The 20,373-nt window shown below is 44.0% G+C and overlaps 1 protein-coding gene across 1 annotated transcript; it reads right to left on the reverse strand.

The window, feature by feature from the left end:
* Positions 1–4,623: 4,623 nt before the first annotated feature.
* On the reverse strand, positions 4,624–16,861 carry LOC129625238 (trophoblast Kunitz domain protein 1-like). The gene is made up of 9 exons (XM_055543351.1): positions 16,768–16,861; positions 14,710–14,793; positions 13,525–13,584; positions 11,927–12,001; positions 7,978–8,173; positions 7,047–7,139; positions 5,797–5,866; positions 5,020–5,182; positions 4,624–4,700 (listed from the first exon to the last, which is right to left on the reverse strand). The coding sequence occupies exons 1-9, from the start codon at positions 16,859–16,861 to the stop codon at positions 4,624–4,626; spliced, it is 912 nt and encodes a 303-aa protein (XP_055399326.1).
* Between the last annotated feature and the right edge of the window lie 3,512 nt (positions 16,862–20,373).

Consider the following 20,373-nt stretch of genomic DNA (forward strand, 5'->3'; position numbering starts at 1 on the left):
ATGAGTATGGCTACTCCTGCTCTTAGTTGGTCTCTATTTGCATGAAGTATCGTTTTCCAGCCCTTCACTTTCAGTTTGTATGTGTCTCTTGTTTGGAGGTAGGTCTGTTGTAGACAGCATATATAGGGGTCTCTTCTTTTGTATCCATTCAGTGAGACTTTGGCTTTTGGTTGGGGAATTCAACCCATTTACATTTAATGTAATTATTGATAAGTATGATCCTGTTGCCATTTAGTTGGTTGTTTTGGGTTTGAGTTAGAAACGCTTTCTGTGTTTCCTGTCTAGAGAAGATCCTTTAGCATTTGTTGAAGAGCTGGTTTGGTGGTGTTGAATTCTCTCTGCTTTTGCTTGTCTGTAAAGCTTTTTATTTCTCCTTCGTATTTCAATGAGATCCTTAATGGGTATAGTATACTGGGATGTAGATTTTTCTCTTTCATCACTTTAAGTATGTCCTGCCATTTCCTTCTAGCCTGAAGAGTTTCTATTGAAAGATCAGCTGTTATCCTTATGGGAATTCCCTTGTGTGTTATTTGTTGTTTTTGTTTTGCTGCTTTTAATATTGGATCTTTGTGTTTGATCTTCATTAATTTGATTAATATGTGTCTTGGGGTGTTTCAGCTTGGGTTTAACCTGTTTGGGACTCTTGATTTGTTGGACTTGGGTGGCCATTTCCTTCCCCATTGTATGGAAGTTTTCAACTATTATATCCTCGAGTATTTTCTCACGCACTTTCTTTTTGTCTTCTTCTTCTGGGACTCCTATGATTGAAATGTTGGGGTGTTTAACCTTGTCCCAGAGGTCTCTGAGGTTGTTCTCATTTCTTTTAATTCATTTTTCTTTGTTCCTTTCTGCTTCATTTATTTCCACCATTCTATCTTCCACCTCACTTATCTTATCTTCTGCCTTAGTTATTCTACTGTTGGTTCTCTCAGAGCAGTTTTTATCTCAGTTATTGCATTATTCATTATTGATTGACTCCTTTTCACTTCTTCTAGGTCCTTGTTAAACATTTCTTCCATCTTCTCAGTCCTTGTCTCTAGTCTATATATCTTTAACTCCACTTTGTTTTCAAGATTTTGGATCATCTTCCCTATTGTTATTCTGAATTCTTTTTCAGGTAGACTCCCTATCTCCTCCTCTTTTGTTTGGTTTGGTTACCATGTTCCTTTACCTGTTGAATATTTCTCTGCCTTGTCATTTTGTTTAGATTGCTGTGTTTGGGGTGGCCTTTCTGTATGCTGGAAGTTTGTGGTTCCTCTTTATTGTGGAGGTTGCTCCCTGTGGCTGGGGTTGGACTATTGGCTTGTCAAGGTTTCCTGGATGGGAGGCTTGCATTGGTGTTCTGGTGGGTGGAGCTGAATCTCTCCTCTCTGGAGTGCAATGAAGTGTCCAGTAGTGAGTTTTTAGGTGTCTATGGGTTTGGTGTAACCTTGGGCAGCCTGTATTTTAATGCACAGGGCTATGTTCCTACATTTCTGGAGAATTAGCACGGTATGTATTACTCTGGAACATGTTGGCTCTTGGGTGGAGCTTGATTTCAGTGTAGGTATGGAGGCTTTTGGATGAGCTTTTGTCAATTAATGTTCCCTGGAGCCAGGAGTTTTCTGGGGTTCTCAAGTTTTGGATTTAAGCTTCCTGCCACGGACTTTTAGTCTTATTCTTACAGTAGCCTCAATACTTCTCCATCCATACAGTACAGATGATAAAACATCTAGTTGATGGTGAAAAAATTCTCCATAGTGAGGGACACCCAGAGAGGTTCACAGAGTTACATGGAGAAGAGAGAAGGGAGCAGGGAGAGAGAGTTGACCAGAAGGACAAGAGAGGGACTCAAAAGGGGAACAATCAATCTAGGCAGTAATCAGTTATTTAAGTGTTCTCCACAGCCCTCAACACCCAAAGAGATTCACAGAGTTTAGTAGAGAAGAGAAGGGGGAGGGAGGAGATAGAGGTGACATGGGGGAGAAAAGGGAGAGTCAAAAGAGGAGAGAGCCATCAAGCCAGGAATCACACACCTAAGTAAAAATGGGTACTGAAGATTAGATTCTTAATGGTAGAAAATTGATAACAAATACCAAAAAGCAGAGATTAAAAATCTAGAGCAGAGGTTAGACTCCCAAAAATGCAATATTAAAAATACAAAACAAAACAAAAAATACAAAAAAAAATCAATCACAAAAATTATAAAAAAAATATATATGAAATTTGCTTTAATAATAGGGTATTTTTTTGCAAGGTAGTAGTAGGTTATAAAAAGGAAAATTAAAGGAGTAATAAAAAACTTAAAAATAAAAAATTGTTTTAAATTGAAAAATGATAATAGTAAAAATATATTTAGGAATTTCTCTGGAGCTGTAGAGGGCAGTGTGGGGTCAGTTCAGTTTCAGATAGTTCCCTGTTCCAGCTTATACTTCTCAAGATCTATACACCCCTTCCAATGCTTAGTCAATGCTAACTACAGGGTTTTAATCTATTGCACCTGTCACTTCCAAAGCGGTTCCCTCTTCTTTGTTTATTTTGGCTTCCTCTGTTGGCAAGTGTCTTCAGTGTTTAATTTCCACCCTGACACAAGAGGGCAAAGGTGGTCATTTATTTAGGCTCACTTGTTCAGTTATGCTGTGGGGAGGGAGGAACACTGCAAACAAATATCACTGGTGTGTGTAGGGAGTGCTCACAGTGTATGGACCACACTGGGTTTGCCCCAGCTCATGGCCTGTGTGCCTTCCCAGTCTACTCTGCTCAGGATCCCAGTGGTTCTGCAGGGAAACTGTCCAAAGTGGGCCCTGGATTTTGTGCACTTCCCAGGTCTAAACTGCTCAGGTTCAGGTTCTTGGGTACTCCACAAGGGCACAGACTTGGTTGGGCATGCGTTTTGTGCTGTTCCCAGGTCCGAGGAGCTCAGGAGACCAGGTGCTTGGTGAGCTCACTGTCCCACGTGTGTTGTGTGTCTTAATCACCTCCCCAGTCCCAGCCTCTTGGTTTCCCAAATGCGCTGCAAAGCACCGTCTAAAGCTGCCCTGTGTCTCCTCTGGGGAGCTAATATCTGGCTGCAACCTTCCTGGAAGATGTCAACCATCCAGGATCCCAGGAAGACTTGGTTAGCAATTGGGAGCTTGCTCACAGTTAGGTGGAGGGTGCCATCTCTGGGGAGGAGATTGCCCCTTGCCTTCTGGCTCTGGCTATTGGCTGCCTGCCTCTCTGCCTCTGGCAGGCGGATGGGCTGGTCCATTCCCGGTTAGCTCTCCTTTGGTATTCGCTCAATCTTTTGTTCTGTGAGCGGCCAGGCTGCGCCTTAGGTTAGAGCTTTTCACGGGAAAGTTCTCTCTCTCTCTCTCTCTTTTTTTTCTCTTTCTCTGGCTATCCCAAAGTTTTGGTTGGGATCACATTAGCTCCCTCATATTGTCCTCAGGGCATTCAGGCCCGGTCCTTAGCCTACACATACAACTTGCGCCTCCCTGCTCAGCCCCCGCTCACTGGTGGCGGACACAGGCATCTGGGTTACTTCTCTGCTAGGACTTGCCATTAGCCGCATATTGTGTGTGTGTGTGTGTGTTGGTGTGTGTTTCTCCTTCTAGTTATGTTGCCCTCTGAAATTACAAAACTCCTCCACAGACCCTCTGGTGAGAGGGTTTCCTGGTGTTTGGAAACTTCTCCTCCATGACTCCCTCCCTGGCATGGGTCTTCATACCTAACACTTCTGTCTCTCTTTTTGTCTCTTGTATTTTGTCCTGCATACCTAACACTTCTGTCTCTCTTTTTGTCTCTTATATTTTGTCCTGCCTCCTTTCGAAGAGAATGGGCTGCCTTTCTGGGTGCCTGGTGTCCTCTGCAAGCATTCAAAAGTTGTTTTGTGGAAGTTGCTCAGCAGTAAAATAATCTTTTGATGAATTTGTGCAGGAGAAATTGGTTCCCGGTCCCATTCCTCTGCCATCTTAGGACTGCCACACCCCCTGTGGTGAGGGATTTTGAGTACTCAGCTCAACATAATATAGTTCCCAGTGTCTGTGGCCCAGACACAAATGGTAGAAAAGAGAGAATCTGAGTTTGTCCCAGACACCAAATAAGTGGGATCTCTACCAGCAGGAACCAGTTCCTCCACACCAACTGGGCATCCAGAAGTCAATTCACTTCTGACGCTAAATCCTCAGAGGTGACCCTGAACCCACAGGGTGAGGACTCCATCTCTGAGAACTGCCCACAGATTAAGAGTTGATATCGAGCCCTGGGATCACATACACTTGTAAACAACTGGCTATAATTTCGGAGATCCTTTGACTCACCTCCCATGTTGAACATCAGAACCACTCACTGAATTCAGATAAGCCCTTTACATACTATTGCCAGTCATTATCAATGATAAAACTAGGGACAACAAAATGGAGGAGAAGCATAAGGTAAAGAAGGAGTAGGAAATGCTAAGTCTCCATGCGACCTCAGGATATGCCTCCCTTACAAACCCTTGATGTTATCACCTCCCTTGAAGCTCTCTGATTCTACTGTTGGTGGGTTTCAATTGAGGGTTGGATGGAGGCAAATTGATGGAATCTTTACCATTGTTAATGGAACTCAGTATCAGTGCTCACTCCTCTCCCCAGAGTAACTGGGGACTGATCACTTAACCCTCTAATCATCTGATGGCATGTTCCGGATCCTGGTGCACACAGACATATCTAAGGCCTCATCCTCCACTGATCTCATTACTTAGAGAACGACAATAAAATTCAAGTGTTTTAGGAGGCCTAGGGCATGAACTAGGGTAAGGATCAAATATGGATCTTTTTACTATTCTAAAGTGGTTTTTAGGGATGGGGTAGAGTCTAGCAATAGACAGTGTCAGAGATAAAGTTCATGATTCTGTAAAATGAGGTGGGAGATTTTTATTAAAAACAGAACACATAATGACAATTTTTGAGAGTCAAGAAATGTCCCTGGAGTTCAACTGCTCACTTTCCAGAAGAAATCCAGACAGGGCTAGCAGCATCCACCACACCCCTCTTCCTGCCCCTTCCAAGGACTCACCTCCTTTCCCTTCAGTCTGTAGAGGAGAGATGAGCTGGGACTTACACTGAGCCTGGTTGCTTGTTTCACCTCCAGGGATGCTGCCCAGCATGATGCCCAGGAGAATGAGCAGGGCTGCAGAGGAGCAGAGTCTACTCATGTTTGTGACTTTGAAGAAGGGCGTCTATGGAAAAACAGATGCTGAGAGATCAGTTTATGTCCCAGCAGATGGGTAAGAACAGGTGAGAAGGAGGGGAGTGAGGAAATGGAGGATTTGGGGTCAGTCATGTACAACGTGTAATCTCCCCAGCTTCCATTGTCCTGCTTCTGCCTGTGCATGCATGTCTGCTGAGTCACTCAGTCTGGTCTGACTCTGAGATTTCTATGGACTATAGCCCGCCAGGCTCCTCTGTCTTGTTTCTGTCTGGTGGGGCCAAATGCCAAGTACCCGGATTCTCAAACTTGACTCTGTCTGTGGTCTCATGAAAACACAGAATGTGATTCTACAGGTGGAATTTTGTGCAATATGATCACACAAGGAGCATCCCAGCTCCTAGAGCAGCGCATGGCATTGGATGGCCAGTCAGTGGATGAGAGCAGATCAAAAGCCAAGTAAGTAAACAATAGTGTGTTAGCTCCAGTCCTCCTTTACAGACTCATGCAGGTGTCATCACATTTGGGTGTCAATGCCCCCTCTCTTACATTAATGCTACCTACTTCAGAAGACAGGTATGACACAGGTAATCTATCAGCAACCATTGTGGCAGCATCTCTACTGGACAGACACCAGGTCTTTACCTGGCACTGGCCCAGGCAGATGTTGAGCTGGGGGAGGAGCATCTCCATCTGGGGCACAAAACCTGATATTCTGGGTAGAAACAAAGTAAAGGGAACCAGCAAAAGGGAGGAAGAGACAAACAGCGTCTCTAGAACTGACCACCCACTGCCCCTCACCTGGTTTCAACAACAGGAGAGTACCTCCCTGAGTGGATCCCAGGGACCTTGGAAATTGCTTGCAACACTACCCCACCACAACTGTGGACTCTGCACCAGTGGTTCTTAGAACAGAGGACCCAGTTGGAGTCCCAGTTCTTTCTTTTGCTAACTCTGTGATCTGGGGCCTTATTTTATAACTAAAGAAAGCGAAGCTCAGAGATGTTTAGAATTTGCCAAAGATTTCAAGGAAGGGAGTAACAGCACCAGTACCCTGTGTGTTCTCATTTATTTAAATACCCTACTTGCTGAGGTCCACAAGTCTAACTTCACCCATCTGAATTGAAACAGATACTCTCTGTTCTCCAGGTGCATCCATCCTAAATCTTTTAGAAGCAGAGCAGGGTAACGGCATCAAAATCCCTTTACTTGGGAGAGTGGGGACCTGCCATCTTAGAAAATGAATAAAGGAGAAAAGTGCCATCTCTATGCCACCATTCTCTTCCTTGAAGGATTCTAAGCATGATTAATAGAATAATGCAGGCAAAATGCTTACACAGAGCCTGGGATACTAAATGGTAATTGCCCTTCTTTAACTTAAGTAAGAACTCCCTCCCACCTGTGACTTCAGGGAATCGGATTCCTTAGAAAAGTGGACAACTGAGCCTCATGCCTATTCTCCTGAGAGTCCAGGAGGACAACCTTCCCCCAAATTTGACTGAACTTAGAAGAAAGGAATGAAAGCTCATGTGGAGATTTGTGTCTCCCAGGTTTCCGTGTAGCTTGGGGTGGCTATTAAGAGGTCAATGATGCTGTCATGTGTTTGCTTCCTATACTGGTAGGGTATTCTCTGGACAATGAACCGGGAGGTGCCCACTGTCTGGAGAACAGTGAGAAGGACCAATATTCCCATGGACCCTCTTGATTAAGGTTTGCAGTTCCAAGCAAAAGACACCACTCCAGTCAGTTTAATTTAGCATATGCATTTATTGAAATGCATTATTGAATTATTTATTAAAAATGCATAATTATTGAAATATAGCCCCAGTGTTTGAAGCTACAGAAAGGAAAATTGCAACATCATTGTAGGATCAGGAAGTTTCAATATTGCAAACCCATCTCCCATTACTGATTCTGAGAACTGGTTGTGAGAAATTCCACCTTGGACACCCACAAAGAGAGCAGTGATGGTAGGGAGGGGGATGAAGCTGAAGATGCAGTGAGGATATGGGTGAAGACAAAAATCCTTCATCAAACTGCAGGCTCTATAGTTACTCTGGTCATGAGGAATGTGCTTCTACATTCCTTCCTTTCTTCCTCAAATAATTAGGAACTGTTGCCTTGGTGCCAGGAGCTGAGTTACATGCTAGGAATAAAGGGAAGACATTCTCATGGTGCTGAGAGCCATCTGGGCGAGACAGAATTAGACATATTGACCAATAGAAGAAAGGAATTAGACAGGTTCTGCTGAAGAGGGGAGGGGAGAGAAGGATTGCAAGAGACTGAACAGTTTCAGAAGCAGCCATGGCCCAGCCCTGCAAAGGTCCTCCCCAGATGTCACATTTTCTGGGAAACACTCTTCACATGTCCTCTGCAAAAAGAAAGGAACTTGTTGAGTGCCATCATTTTAGCCCCAGACATGAACACCTATCATCTTGACAGAGCCTATAGTTTCCAGAAAATATGAAACTATAGTCCCCATGATCCAAATGGCCAACAAGAGGGAAGTGAGTTTTCCATGCCAAGGTGGGGCACTCAGGAGCACATCAGACCTGCCCTGGAGGGTGGTTGATTCAGTATTCCTATCTAAGATGGAAGAGCATGTGATTAGGCTTATATTGTCATAAAAGGCATCTCGGTTTGACCTTCTGCCAAGCTGACCCCTGGAGAACTTGCTCAGTGTGTGGTTTCACAGGACTCTGCCACCTCTTCTCCTGGGAAGCATTAAGGAGGAAGACACTGTGCAGGTGTGACTGGTGTGTGGTCCCCTGAGCTCCACCTCGTTCCCCAGTCCTTCCCCTCCCCTGTGCCCTGCCCCTGTCTTACCACATGGTCACAGTCACTGGACAGCAGGTCACTATGCAGTCCGATAACGTCTGGAAGTTGTTCTTGTTCCCTTCACAGCCGCCATATACAAATGGCTCGCAGTACCCGGTCTTGGAATTGTAGAAGTACCTGGTCATCTGGTCCTTGCAGGGACCCTTTAATTCAGGCTCCATGCAGAATTCAGGCTTAGAAGCTGCTGGGAAAGGAGGGGCAATGGCTCAGTTATGAGGACAGTCATCACAGCTCATACAAGGACAACAGCTAGAACTGTCAGTTTCTTTGGGATAGAGAATGCTAGGCTTGTGGAGGATGGTCAGATGGAAAAGACCATTTGAAAACCTTCTTTCTAGGAAAGAATTAGGAATGCTGCTAGGGGTGACATGATATATTAATCATGTACACTTCTATATCTCCTCATGAAGTATTTTAACAAAAATTGGCATAATGCCTTTGCTTAGCCTCAAAAACTTCTAGGGGACTTCCCTGGTGGGCCATTGGTTAAGAATCCACCTTTGAGTACAGGAGCCTGGGGTTCAATCCCTTTGTAAGAAAACTAAAGTCCCACATCCTGAGGGACATCTAAGTCAGCAGGCCACAGCTACTGAGCCTGTGGCCTGCAACTAACACCAAAAGCACCAAATAAATGCTCAAAAAAGAAAGAAAGAAAGAAAACAAAAACCAGAAATACACAACTCTATAGCAATGAAAACAGGTCAGAGGTGAAAATCATTCCCTATATGTCAATAATTACTGGGTCTGGGTACCTGGGTTTTATAATACTGTTCTCTGCACCTTTGTACACAGCAAAAACTTTCCACTGTGAATAAAAAATGTGAAGGAATCATGCTATAGTGAAAAAGGGCATGAAGAAAACATACCAGTGTGTTTACTTCTGATCCCTCAGGAGGACTGAATAAATCGAATGTTGAACTATCAATATGTTGATAGTGTGATTATAAGAAGAAATATATGTGATTTTTTAAAAATTCTTTTTCTGACACTGAGTTCCTAAACATCTTGGTATTTCTAAAGTGATGAGAACAATAAAAGTGTCTTCTGGTATGTGAAGACAGTGATTTTGGAAAAACCGTTGTAAACCATAATAGGCTCTTATTGCACAGGAAAGCACTATCTACAGGGCACTTTCATTCCCACCTTCCACCGTGGTCTTCTATCTACCATCCCTTTGCCTTCCCTCAACCTTTGGGAGGATAATGGAGCTGTCTGTTGAACAACCTCCAAATGCTAATGATTTAATGCATCATGACTAGGTAATTAAGCCTCCATAGAAACTTCAACAGAGCAAGACATTCATGTTATTAAAGAGACCTAGGATCCACACAGGGAACAACATAGATCACACTCCATGTGGACCACTGCAGCAGCCTGCTCACTGGCACTGGGCCTCTGTCTCTGCTCTTTCCCCTCTAGAGGATACTCTGTGCACTCAGGGATCCTGCTGTTGAGCCCAAACCCATTGTTCCCAAGACCACCTTCCTCAGTGACTCCCCTTTTCTCTGAGAATCAAATTCTGATTCTTATAAAGGCCCACAAAGGCTCCTCACGACCTGCCCCCATGACATCTCTGCCTCATCCCCTTCCACTCCCCTTCCCTCCACCCACTCAGCTCCAGCCTGTTGGGTCCCAGCTGCTGCTCAAACAGACCAGACACGTTACTTCTGCAGCCTCTACTCAATGCCTCCTTATCACAGAAGGTTTCTCTGAAACTGGAGAAAAAGCACAGTATCCTTTCTACACACCAATCTCTACTTTCTAAAAACGTATAACCTACCATAGGATTTCTCCTCTTTGCTATTGTTTGTATCCCTACTACAAGGCAAGCTATATTGCTATATTTTTTCACGGCTTTTGCTCCACCTCAAGAACAATGCACTGTAGCAACATAATAACTCCCATTGTCATTCTCTCCACAAGGGCACAGTCATAAAATAGAGTGGATATAATTGATTTCCTTTTAGTAAGAAATCACCTTGATGATGGGGCACATCTACATAATGGTCAATCTCCCTTTAACGTTCAGTCTCCTTCCAGGATAGTAAAATAGTCTGTATGGGTTATCATTAACCTCAAAACATCTCTTAAACCAAATATTTATAGATTTTTGTGGAGGTTAATAAATAGCCATATTGACTCAGTTAGTGGTCATTGCTGATTGATCTCAATCTCAGAGTCTTCCCTCCTCCCCAGAGGTGCTGGCAAGAAAGTGGTGAAATTTCCAACCTCTAAATGGGTGTTTGAGTGTTTTGGAGGACCAGCCCAGACCTGAAGATTTCCTAGGTGCTTTCCCTGAGTGGTCTCGTGACTTAACAAAGAAAGGAAATTCTAAGAGTTTTAGGAGGCCTGGGCAATGAAGAAAGACAAGGATCAAATATGGATCAAATATATGAATAATAAAATAATAGTCAAAAGAGGACAAGTGAAAGGGCCTGGAGACTTTGCTCGTATTGTCTTAACCTAGATCCCATGAGACAAAGACTGTGTTTCTTGTGTTCCTGCAGTTTCCCAGCTCAGTGATCCTATGTCTTTCTGCTTATTTTAATATTAAAGTAATAATCATTACTTGACATAATAATATTTTTTCTTGACCAAAGGAGGTCAAGGATCATGTTCTTCAGATGAACACACTGGTGGAAATGGACAAAATTGGTCATGAAATATGAATAGGTTATAGATAGTCATGACTGATAATCTGTTAAAGAATGCTTGTATATTTTTCCACTAGTCAGTTGAGGAAATTGCAGATGACTTGCCCCAGAACACAGAGCACAGGGGTGGTAAAGTCAGGACAAGATACTATCATGTTATAGCCCATCTGATACAATACCCGATTCTACCAGGAATTCCAAAAATTATGTTTACTTATAAGAGTTTCTGGATGCAGCATCCTACTTTCATTCCTTCCTTGTCCGCAAACCTCACCTAAGCTCCCAAATCACAGCAGAGAGTGAGTTTGGGTTTCCCTTGACACCAAATATGTGGTATCTACACTAACATGAACCAATTCCCCAAACGACTCCTGGGTGTCCCCCAGTCACTTAACATGTGATATGAAATCCATGCAGTTAGTACAGATCCTGCCCATTGAGGGATCACAACTGTCCTCACTTTAGTACAAACGGTGTGGTCCAAAGTTACTTATGCTTGTGACCAAATGGCTAAAATTTGGAGGTTCCATGACCACATCTCCATGTTCAATAACGGAATGGAACTGATGACCAGACTAAGAAAAAACCTTACTGACTGTTCTCAGATTAAGTAAGAAGTTAAGTGTTAGTCGCTCAGTCGTGCCCAACTTTTTGCGACCCCATGGACTGCAGCCCACCAGGCTCCTGTGTCCATGAGATTTTCCAGGCTAGGATATTGGAGTAGGTTGCCATTTGCTTCTCCAGGGAATCTTCCCAATCCAGGGATCAAAACTGAGTCTCCTGTACTGCAGGCAGAGTCTTTACTGACTGAGCTAGAGGGAAGCCCGTTCTCAGATTAATAGAAATGAAAATTCAGAAAGAGTGAAATGGAGGAGGTGTGTAGGATGAAGGGAGACTGTAGGTTGGAGAGCCTTCATGCCCTAGTGAGCACAGCACTCTCACGTCATATATTTGTATTCACCACCCAAAAACTCTCTGAATCCCAATATTTATGCAGGTTTGAGGTTTCAAAGTGAAGAGGATCTAAAGAGCCTCTTGATGAAAGTGAAAGAGGAGAGTGAAAAAGTAAGCTCCAGTAGATGGTTATGGACAGGAAGGCCTGCTGTGCTGCAGTCCATTGGGTCGCAAAGAGTCAGACATGACTGAGCAACTGAACTGAACTGACTAAAATGAGGTCTCAAGAAACAGGCTTATTGATTGAATCCTTGGCCATTGGTGATTAATCTCAATCTTAGTGACCTTCCCTCTCCCCAGAGGTGACGAAAATACAAAACCTTTCTTACCATGTTTGAGTGTTTGTGTTAGGAACTCCTCGACTGTATGGTTCTCAAGTTGTGTTCCAGAAATCATCACCTGACCTATGAAAGAGAGTAAATTTCAAGAGTTTCAAGAGGCCTGGTCCATGAAACAGGGAAAGGATCAAAAATGGACAAGAAAATGACAGTCAAAAAGGACAAGGGAAGGAGCCTGGAGACTTTAGTAAAATTGTCTCAGGCTTGGTCCCACAGCCTACCACACAAGGGCTGTGTTTCTTGCTTTCCCTGCAGTTGCTCTCCTCAGTGGCTCCACATCTTTCAATTAGTTTTCATAATAGAGAAATAATCATTATTTGATAAAGAAATAGATTTAATTGTCCAAAACAAGTAGGTAGAGAAAGTGTTTTCAGATTAACACATCATGGTGGAAAATGGACAAATCTGGTTATGAAGTCGGAAGAAAACTGTTTATATTCATGACTCATCATCAGTTCAAAGACCTCATGTAAGAAATTTCCCCTATTCAGATGAGGAAACTACAGATGACTTGCCCTGTGACACAAGTGTGTGGGTGGTGGGATCAGGACAAGATTCTGTCATATCACAACCCATTGATATACAATTGATTCTGCTGCTGCTGCTGCAGCTAAGTCGCTTCAGTCGTGTCTGACTCTGTGCGACCCCATAGACGGCGGCTCACCAGGCTCCCCCGTCCCTGGGATTCTCCAGGCAAGAACACTGGAGTGGGTTGCCATTTGCTTCTCCAATGCATGAAAGGGAAAAGTGAAAGTGAAGTCGCTCAGTCGTGTCCGACTCTTCGCGACCCCATGGACTGCAGTCTACCAGGCTCCTCCGTCCATGAGGTTTTCCAGGCAAGAGTACTGGAGTGGGGTGCCATTGCCTTCTCCAGTTGATTCTGCTAGGAGCTTGAAAATATAGATAACTGGTAAGAGTTTCTGGATGCAGTGTCCTACTCCCACTACTCACCTCCCCAAGCCTCATGTGAGCCCTCAAATCACAAGGCAGGGTGAGTCTGGGGTTTTTTCTGACTGCAAAGATATGGTTTCTGCACCAACCCCATCTAATTCCCAATACCTAGTGGGTGCCCCACTGTCAATTGACTTCTGAGACCATATCTGTGGAGTTAGTGCCCATGCCACAGGTTGAGGTACCAAGACTCTCCTGACATCAGATGCCAGCCATGTGGTTCGAGACACTCTTACTTCTGACCAAGTAACTGAAAGTGGGAATTTCCATGGCCCCACCTCCATGCTCAATATCACATCGAACTGGCGACTGAACTCAGGAAAACCTATACTTACTGTCCTCACAATAATATACAGGAGAAAACTCAGAAACAGTGAAATGGAAGAGCCATGGAGGGCAAAGAAAGAGTGGAGATGTGGGGAGCGTTCATGCCCCAGAGACCACAGCACCCTCACATCACAATCATTGGTTCCCACCCATAAGCTTGCTAAATGCCAGAATTTATGGAGTTTTATTTTTACTTTTTAACTTTTATGGAGGTTTCCATCAACTGGGGTATTGATTGAATCTTTGGGCATCGATGACTGATCTCAACCCCAGTGCCCTCCCTTCTCCCTACAGGTGAAGGAGTTGCAAACCTTGAATTCCATTACTGATTATGTCAGCCAATCCTTTTAGTCCATGAAATATCTTGGTACCTATGAAAGACAAACATTCCACAATTTTCAGGACTCTTGGACCATGAACCAGGAAAAGGATCAAATAAGGATAATAAAATGATAGTCAAACATGGACAAGGGAAAAGGCCTGGAAAATCTAATCATTTTTCCCAGGTCATTCTGATTAATTTTTATAAGAGAAAAAAAATCATTACTTGGCACATACTTATTCTTTCTGGCCCCAAGAAAGTAGGTACAGAAATTATTTCAAATGAACATACCCACAGACAAATAGCCAAAATTGGCCATGAATGTAAATAAATTCTTTATATTTATGACCAGTAATATATTCAAAGAATCCCTGTAGCAGGTATCTGCTGTTTAGATGAGGAAGTTCTAGACGACCTGCCCCAGGACACACAGCATGTGTGTGGCAGGTCAGGACTAGATATGGTCACGTCACAACCCATTTGATATACTATCCTATTCTGCCAGGAACTCTGAAAATACTAACTGCAGAGAGCTTCTGGATGCAATGTCCCACTTGCATTACTCCCCTGTCCCAGGACTCACGTGAGCTCCCAAAGCACACAGAGTGTGAGTTTGGGTTTCCCTGAACCAAATACATGGTGTCTCTAGCAACAATATCGAATTCCCCAAACATCCACTGGGTGTCCGCAAGTCAATTTTATTCTGATACAAAATCCGGGGAGTTAGTACAGATTCTGCATGTTGAGGGCTCAAAACTGTCCTCAATTCAGATGACAGTGAAGTAGTTGTGATTTGACAAAGTAGCTAAAACTTGTAAGTACCATTACCCCACTCCATGTTCAATAACACAATAAATCTGACGACCAAACTCAGGAAGACCACTCACGTACGGATCTCACGTTATTATTAAGGATAAATCTAGGCACAGCAAAAATGAGTGAGACATGCAGGGCAAAGTGGAAGTGGAGGTGCAAGGAGCCTTCGTGTCCTAGAAAACACTGGACCCTCATATCACTGCTGTGTGATACCACGCCAAAAGCTCCCTGAAAGCCCATATTTATGAATTTCATTGAGGTTTCACTAAACAGGCTTATTGATTGAATCATTGGCCAGTGGAGATTTTTCTCAATCCCAGTGCCCTCCCCTCTCCCCAGAGGTGGAAAAAGTTCAGACCTTTAACGACACCGTCGATGACATGGGTGATCACGTCTATTATTGAACGCTTCTCAGGTCCCCTTCTATGGCTTGTCTCCAGACCTATGAAAGACAGTAGATTTCAGGAGTTTTAGGAGGCCTGGACCATCCACCAGACAAGGATCAAATATGCATAATAAAGTAACAGTGAACAGTGGACAAGGAAGGGGACAATATGGGTAATAAAATAATAGTCAAAAGAGGACAAAGGAAAAGGCCTGGAGACTTTACCTTGGTCCCAGGGGCAAACCCACACTAGGCTGTGTGTGTTTCTTGTTTTCTCTGCAATGGATTTTCTCACTTATCCAGGTTTTTCTGTTTATATTCATAATAGAGGAATAATTGCTCTTTGACACCTAAATATACTTTCTCGCCCAGAGCAAGTAGGTAGAAAAATCATTTTCAGACGGACACATCTTGGTGGAAAATGCACAAAATTCACCATAAAATGTGATTCAACTCTTTATATTCATGACTGGTTTCTGTTCAAAAACCCATGTAACATGTATCCCCTGTTCCAATGAGAAAATTGCAGATGACTTGTCCTAGGACATGTAGGTATCTGGGTCAGGTTAAGACACTGTCACACTACGACCCATTTGATACACTACCTGATTCTGCTAGGAACTCTGAAAACACAGATAACTGAAAATAGTTTCTGCGTGCAGGGTCCTACTTTCATGAATCCCCCCTTTTGGAGCATCACCTGAGTCCCCAAATCATAGGGGAGAGTGAGTCTGGGTTTCACTGTGACAACAAATATGTGGTACTTTAAGAGCAATCGAGTCTTCAAACACCCATTGGGTGTCTAGCAAATCAATTTACTTCTGATTTGAAATCTGTGGAGTTAGTGCAGATTCTGCAGGTTGAAGACTCAAGACCATCCTCAATTCAGCTGCCAGCTGTAAGGTCCCGAGTCGCTCATGCTTGTGATCAAATGGCAAAAATTGGGATGTCCATGACCCCACCTTCAAAATCAACAGCTCAATAGAATCTGTGGCTGAACATAGGAAAAACACTTGCTTACACTTCCCAGATAACTATACAAAATGTAACTCAAGGCAGTAAAATGGAAGAGATGTGTATGCAAAGAGAGGGGGAGCTGTGCCCAGCCTCTGTGCCCTAGTGAGCACAGCACCCTCACAAAAGCTGCCTGTATTCAAAAATGCACAAGCTCTCTGAGCCGTTTTTATGTATATCTTCCTAGGGTTCACTAAACAAGCATATTGGTTGGATCATCAGCCACTGGCGATTGATCTCATTCTCAGGTCCTTCCCCTCTCCACAGAGGTGCTGAAAACTGGAACTGTGAAATGGATGTTTGAAGTTTCTTGGAGACCATCCCCATCCTGAAGGTACCTTGAGTCTCCTCTTGTTACTCATCTTATAACCTATAAAGTCAGTAAATTCCAAGTTTTAGGAGGCCTGGGCTATTAACCAAAACAAGGATCAAATATACAGCTTTTTGTTACTACACTACAGCAAGGTTCATAGACAAGCCAGGAACCAGGTATAGAGACTCAGAAATGGGCCCTGACCTGGTAGAGTTAGGTGGGATAGATATATATTTAATATAAAATTTTAAAGATATCCTCATGAGAGTCATGATGTCAGCTGAGTTAAAAGTTTCCAACTTAAGACTTCCCTGGTGGTCCAGTAGATAAGAATCCACACGCAAGTGTGGGGCACATGAACTGTATCCCTGGTTGGGAGGATCCACATGCCTTGGGGTAACTAAGCAGGTGATCTGCAACTACTGAAACCAGATGCCTAGAGTCCCTTCTCTGCAACAAGAGAAGCCACCCCAACATGAAGCCCACATATCACAACCAGAGAGTAGCCCTGGTAACTAGGGAATATCCTGGCATAGTCAGGAAGACCAATTATGCCAAAACTGAACAAACAAACATCCTGCCCAAAGTGACAGGAGAAATTCAGAGAAGACTGGTAGCAGTGTGATCACAACTGGCCCCTAGCCCTTCCATGGACTTCCATCATTTCCCTCCAGTCTGTACAGGAGAGGTGAGCCTGGACCTACCTTGGTCCTGGGTATGGTGTTCATACACCGGGGTGCTGTCCACCAGGATAACCAGGAGGAAGAGAAGGGCTGCGGAGAAGCAGAGCCGGCTCATCTTGGTGGTGGCCTTGCAGGAGGGCTCCTGATGATGCTGGGGATGGACAGACTGAGCTTTTAATATCCTGGTTGAGGGGTGGGATCAGAGGATGAGGAAGGGAGTGAGTCACGGGAGGAGCTGGGTCAGTCCTGTTTATTGCGAAATCTCCCTCCTAACCATGCCTTCTGTCTGCAGGGGCCAAGTCTGAGAACTAGTCTGCGAACAGTAGTCATCAGGCTTGATTATGCCTGTGGGTCTAATGTAAGCACAGATTGTGATCAGACAGATGGAGTTTTCCAATATGGACTTTCAGAGAGCACCTGAGCACCTAAAGCAGCGCGTGGCACATGATGGATGTCCAGTGAGGTGATGAGACAGATCAAAGGACATATCGGTGAATAGCAGTGTGTTAGCCCAGGTCCTCCTTTTCAGCCTTGTGCTACTTTCATCACATCTGGGCCTCAATGCCCTGACCCGCCTCACCTGCTGCAGATGACAGGGGTGACACAGGACAGCTTCCTGCAACCACTGCCACAGCTTCTCCACTGGATGGACGCTTGCTCTTTTTCAGGCATTGGTCCAGGCAGGAACTGAGCTGGAGAAGGTTAGGCCATCCTGGAGTATAGCTCTCTTTGTACATTGAAAAATGAGTAAGGGGAGGGGGCCGAAGGGAAGCAGGGAAGTGAATAAGGCTCCACCGCATGACCACTTGCTGTCCCTCACCTGGTGTTGCAAACAGAAGTGCTGCCTGCATGAGTGGACTTCAGGCGACCTTGGAAGACTGCCTGTAGCCACATTCATCCTCCTGCTCTCCCTCACTGGTGATGGGCCATAGGACCTCAATTAGTGTACCAGCTCTGTGTAATCCTAACTTTGTGCCTGAGGATTTAAATCTCCCAGAACCTCATGTCTTCCAGTGTCATGTGAGATCCATGCTTCCCACATCATGTGGCTGCCATGGGAGCTATGGAGGCAACTGGCATGTATATCTTCTCTGGAGAAGTCAAAGTCCTTTGTAGTAGTAATAATAGCAGTAATGAGTAATTACATGAGGGAAAACTTAAATTCATCATTGTGGCAGGCATTATCCTAAGCACCTAACACATAAAACTCATCAAATCCTCAAAAATTTTTAAAGAAAGGGGAGAAACTGTTGATATTTCCTCATGCGACTGAAGAGGTACCTGAGATAACTGGAAATAAAGTAATTTACTTAGATCATAGGTTGTAGAGAGGGGATTGGGACCCAGGGATCTGACTTGAGAGTCTGTGCACATGCACTCTGCTGCACTGGAAGCTGTAAACCAGGGTGCACACATTGGGGTTGACACACCCACAGTCCCTTCGCTCATCCTTGTGTGTTTCCTTGTAGTTAAAACCACATAGCACAATTTAGAAGGGCAGTACGTCTTAATATCAAGTTACCCCAGGACAGAAGGACATCAGTAGCCAGTTACAAACAAAATAGCCAGTGTGAGGGGAGGATCTGCTCTCTCCTGAGATATTTCACATGAATGATTTCATTTATCCTCAGATGAACCAAAAACATCTGGATCCTCACCAGGATTGTGTCAAGGAGAAAGCCATGGCTCAAGAGGTGAAGCCACTTGCTCAGGACACACAATCTGCAGATCATAGAATGATTAATAGACTTTATTTCAAGAGGCCCTCTGGCCCTTCCCCTCTTCCTGCCTCAATCTGTCCACCTGAGACCAGGGGGCAGCAGAGACTCCCTCTAAGGGCACAAACTCCTCTTATCTCCCCCCTCTTCTCTCATCTGTCTATCTTTCTCAAAAAGTGTCCTCCTGTCCTGTCCTGTCCTCACTTTGGCCCACGTGACAGCACACCCCTCCAGTCTTCTGGAACATAACCTTCCTGATGGGCTGATCCTCTCCACATCCCTCTCTCCCTGTGTCATGTATAACTGAGATCTCTGATTAGGAATCTTCCCCGTTCCTGGGGCATCTTTAGAGAAATCACAAGACAGGAGAATTACAGGGTATATATCTGGATAAACCAGAGAACCCCGAACTCTGATATCAGGTCATATCTCTGCTCAGTCATATCATTTCACTAATTACCTCTAAAAAATGAGAAATTTGAATTCCCTGCTATCTAATGCTACATCCTGAAAGGATGGAATGTATCCTGGGCATGCAGAAGATGTTTAGATTTTTCTGAGGCTTTGTCCAGTGAGCATCATTTATATTCAAAACGTGTGGTCAATTTCAGGCTAATGGATAAAACAGCCCCTGGCTTTTTGGAAATAAGTAGTTTACTTTTTAAAATGGTGTTGTGAATACTATTTTTATTAGAATATTTTCAGGCTTAAAAGGGAAAACACAAAGCAGAGATTGCAAATGCGGCTAGCATCTAAGTATTATTCGCCCACACAGTACCATTTACAATTTTGAAACATTTCCAGGATTTAGCAGTGGGAGATTTTATTTTAAAAAAATGAACGTCTCACCTTGTTGGAAAAAGTAAGTGATCTGACAACACAGTCCTGCCATTTAACAAGAAGCCTCTTCTGTCCATGGGATTCTCTAGGCAAAAATACTGCAGTGGACACACATTCCCTTCTCCAGGTGATCTTCCCAATGCTGGGATCAAACTCGGGTCATCTGAATTGCAGGCAGATTCTTTACCATGTGAGCCACCAGGGAGTAGTGGGTCTGAACTCTGAGTGAGCTTCAGAATCCATTAAACATTAGTTGAAACACAGATCTGAGCCCTCCACTGTCTGATGTTTGATTTGGTAAGACATGGTTGGGACCTGAGTATCTGCATCTACCAGGTTTCCAGGACTGAGGGTGCTGCTCAAGGGACCATGTTCTTTAGGCCATCAACTAAGCTAAGGAGAGCTGCTCTCTTCTCAGGAGGGGAGTGTTCTCTGCAGTTTCCATAATCCCTGCCGTTCCTTATTGTCCCTCCAGCCTCCACCCCCACTCTAAATATGTCCAGTGATATTACTCACTTGGTCCAGGGGCATTTAACATTGTGACCTATGGGACAGGCTCACAGTAAGTGTTTAGGAAAAGGTGTTGGTTTATTTTTAGCCCCTAAGTCATGTACTTGATCACATTGTGTCTGGGACAGACCTCCCTGATCTTGACACTGTTATTCTTTGCTTTGCAGCTGCCAAATACAAATGTCTTCAAGAACGCAGACCCAGCCTTGTAAAAGGATTTGATTATTTTGTCCTTGCAGGGACCTGTGTATGGAGATAGCAGGCAGAAGTCAGGTCACAGGGCTGCAGAGATGGGAGGATCTTGGTCAAATAGGAAGGTGATCCTCACTGTTTGGTCTACCAGGTGAACAACGGAAACCACCAGTTTGTTTGCAATAGAGATGGTAGGGGTGCAGGGGGGTGAATGTGAAAAGGCCCTTTGATATCCTTCTGTCCAGGGCATTATTACCAATGTCATTAGGTGTCACACTGACAGGATAATACTGTAAGTAATTATGTATTGTTACTGAGTATCTATAGATTTATTGACATTATGCCACTGATTAACTCCAAAAGACAA

This window comes from Bubalus kerabau, chromosome 13, assembly GCF_029407905.1.
Source record: "Bubalus kerabau isolate K-KA32 ecotype Philippines breed swamp buffalo chromosome 13, PCC_UOA_SB_1v2, whole genome shotgun sequence".
NCBI lineage: Eukaryota > Metazoa > Chordata > Mammalia > Artiodactyla > Bovidae > Bubalus > Bubalus kerabau.

Excerpts from the sequence above, each read along its gene's own strand:
- LOC129625238 (XM_055543351.1), bottom strand. The coding sequence starts at position 16,861 with ATGAGCCGGCTCTGCTTCTCCGCAGCCCTTCTCTTCCTCCTGGTTATC. Across the intron at positions 13,585-14,709 it reads CATCGACGGTGTCGTTAAAG|GTACCAAGATATTTCATGGA; the intron begins GTCTGAACTTTT and ends TGTCTTTCATAG. Across the intron at positions 5,183-5,796 it reads TCTGCCTGGGCCAGTGCCAG|ACGCCCTTCTTCAAAGTCAC; the intron begins GTAAAGACCTGG and ends GTTTTTCCATAG.